Source organism: Antrostomus carolinensis, unplaced genomic scaffold (genome assembly GCF_000700745.2).
Source record: "Antrostomus carolinensis isolate BGI_N321 unplaced genomic scaffold, ASM70074v2 scaffold15162, whole genome shotgun sequence".
NCBI classification, from domain to species: Eukaryota; Metazoa; Chordata; class Aves; order Caprimulgiformes; family Caprimulgidae; genus Antrostomus; species Antrostomus carolinensis.
Genome location: NW_010300278.1, coordinates 1 through 3,024, shown reverse-complemented (window position 1 = coordinate 3,024; position 3,024 = coordinate 1). Strand labels below are relative to the sequence as shown.

Below are 3,024 nucleotides of genomic sequence, written 5' to 3'. Positions count from 1 at the left end.
TGAGGATGCCTTTCCGCCGGGTGGGGAGACCCTGGGGGCCCTGCTCTGGGGAGGGGTTGTCAGCAAACACGTTCCCATCAAGGTCCAAGCTCCCCGCATCCAGGACATCCCCAGACTCGCAGCACTCCAGGGATGAGTAATAACCCGACTCCCTCGTCGGGGGCTTTTTCAGTATTCCCTTGGGCACGGCTGTGGCCACTGCCCCCACGCCCACCTTGCAAGCCAGCATCCCAGAGGACAGGATCCGGGTGAGACCTGCAGTGGCCACCTCACCATCCTCACCCCTCGCCTCTCCCATGGGCACAGCTGGTGGGGGACCAGGGCCGGGCACCTTCTGCTCACAGGAGTTTCTCTTCTTCAGGATGCCCTTGGGCCGCTTGAGGATGGACTTGGAGGGGTTCTCCGGGGCCAAGGTCACCTCCTGCAGCACGTGGGAGACGTCATTCTCCTTCTTGGATTTCTTGAGGGAGCGCTGCCGCTCCAGGGCCACGCTGGGGATGTGTTGCTTCAAGAAGCATCGCACCTTGGAGCTGTTCTCCAGGAGGGGCCGGGAGGAGCGACGAAGCCACTCTGCCACCGTGGCCAGGGGGGACTCGCTCTCCCGTAGCAGCTCTTCCTCCCCAATGGGTACTTTGTAGCCCCAGTTCACCCACCAGTGCGTGGCGATGTCCTCGATGGTGGCACGGCGCTCTGGGTTCACCATCAGCATCCACCGGATTAGCCCACAGGCATCTGGGGAAGAAGCAGGTCAGGCACCGAAGGGAACACGGGGAGGGAGGATGGGCAGGGTGGTGGGGGTCTGCCTACCAGACAGCTTTGTGGGTTCCCGGTAGTCTCCACTCGTGATCTGCTTGACCAGAGTCTTGTAGTCGTGGCCATCAAAGGGCATCGTGCCATGGACCAGGATGTAGAGGAGAACGCCTAGGGACCAGCTGTCCACCTGCCAGAAGGAGAGATGAGCCTGGAGAGGGGCAGCAGGACTCAGCTGCCCTGGTTCCCACCCCAGCTGGGCAAGAACCCCCTCCCCAAAGCTTCAGCAGCAGCTCTTGGGATCTCCAGCCACCTGCATCCCACCACATCCACCCCACCATGTCCACCACACACCAACCATGCAGCGCTTGGTCTTAGGGGACCTGTTACCCCAAACCACACAGGCAGAGCTCTGCCCTTGATGCTCTGCTGAGAAAAACCCCCAGCACTTTCCTGACTCCAAGCAAAGAGCAGCAAGATGTTCCCCCAGCACAGGGTGTGAGGCACAACCTACCTCCGGGCCCTTGTAGGGCCTCCCATTGATGATTTCGGGGGATGCATAGAGAGGGCTGCCACAGTAAGTCTGTAGAAGCTTGTCCTGCTGGTAAACGTTGGACAGGCCAAAGTCTGCAATCTAGAGAGACACGTACAGCTGTTATTGAGCAGCAACATCCTCCTTTGCAGGTGGAGCAGCAACACCACCTGAAGCTCTCCAGCTTCAAGCTTGGCTGAAACCAGGGCTGCCCTCAGCACCCTGGTCCTAGGTGCCCTCAGCCTCCTCAGGGAGCAGCATCAACCCAGCTTCCCACCCCCACGGCTGCTCTTGCTCTTCTTCCTCATCCCAGCAGCTGCCCTGCGGCTCTGCCCCTGCAGCCCCATCACCCGTGTGCTGCAAAGATGTGGTTAGAGGGCGAGCTGCCAGGCTCTCCTCCAGCTCATTCACAGCCACACCAAGGCTGCTTCAGTCCTACCTGCTCCACCCAGCACACAGGCACTCATTATCCTCGTCACCTCTCAGTGAGCAGAAGGCACAGTCCCTGCTTGCAAGCTCCCAATTGCAAAATTACCCCTTACAGAGATAAAGCCCCACAGCCTGTTTATCACCAGCCGCACCGATTCCCAGCCGCGGCCGTGCCCGTCCTCCCCGGGCGGCTGCAACGCTCCTGGCCAAGGCAAAAAGCATCGCTGGGGGCCAGTGGAACCAGGAGCTGCTCCACACCTCCCTCCACCAGCCTGGCCAGCACATACAGGGACTGGAACTTTCACTGGGAGGGCCCTTTCTTATCCAGCCAGTCGTGCTCTGACCTCAGCGTTCAGACTTTGCCCTCTTCTCAGCAGTCAGAGAAACATTCCGGCTTTAACAGGCAGCAGGGAGGCTCTGCCTCTGCCTGGCACAGAGAGCAGGGGACAGGTACAGGCACCCTCCTGGCTCCCCATCTCCTGGGCAAGCAGCAGCATGGGCAATGCCAGTGGTCCCAGAGCCAACAGACACTTTCCAAAGCTGCAGAGAACCATGTTCCATGGGGGATCGGGGTGTTTGGGCCACCTCCAGTCCCTCCACGCTGGGCAGCAGCCCTTAGACCACCCACCTTTGCTGGGTGACACCTACAGCGTGGCCAGGCTCTGCCAGCCTCTCACCTTGATGTTCCCGTTTGCATCGAGAAGGATGTTCTCCAGCTTCAGGTCCCTGTGAACGATCCCATTCTGCAGGAGGGAAGGGAGAGCCGGGTTCAGTTCCCAGTGTTTGAGGAAGGGAAAGTCAGGCAGCGCAGGGAGGTCACTGCCGTTCACCGGCACCGTGGCACCCAACCAGGACATGGTGACGGCAATCAGAGGAGCAGTAAATAACCCTGGGTGCGTGGATGAGGACGGGCTGTAAACCACGTCCTGACATGGGTGCTACCAGCTGCCTGTGCTGCTCAGGAGCATGAGCAGGGTGGCACCGTGCTGGGCTTCCACACCCTCCACAGCTACCTACCCATGAGAGCTGGGGTACGGGGTGCACAGCTTTGTGCTTCACCAGGACCTGCTGCTGTCCAGCTAAACAAGACCCCGATTTGCTTTGGGTTCCAGAGGTGCCCTGCACCCCCCCTTCCTGCCAAGGGCAGGTGGGCACTCAGGATTGAGGCATGACCAGGCACAGCCTTAGAGCATCCTCCAAGGAGACCCACAGGCTCGAGGGTCCTTCCAGGGCAGGCATGGCTCATCCCACAGCCCCAGAGAGGGTCCTGCAGCTCTACATCCCCTTCAGAGGACAAGAATCATAGAACATTG

General features: G+C 60.3%; 1 protein-coding gene across 1 annotated transcript; it reads right to left on the bottom strand.

Moving 5' to 3' along the window:
• Positions 1-4: 4 nt before the first annotated feature.
• LOC104521173 (NUAK family SNF1-like kinase 2) lies at positions 5-2,568 on the bottom strand (the record flags this gene model as incomplete). The annotated part of the gene is made up of 4 exons (XM_010163089.1): positions 2,389-2,568; positions 1,265-1,384; positions 808-940; positions 5-732 (listed from the first exon to the last, which is right to left on the bottom strand). Coding segments are annotated over exons 1-4 (1,161 nt in total), but the record flags the coding sequence as incomplete, so codon positions are not given.
• Between the last annotated feature and the right edge of the window lie 456 nt (positions 2,569-3,024).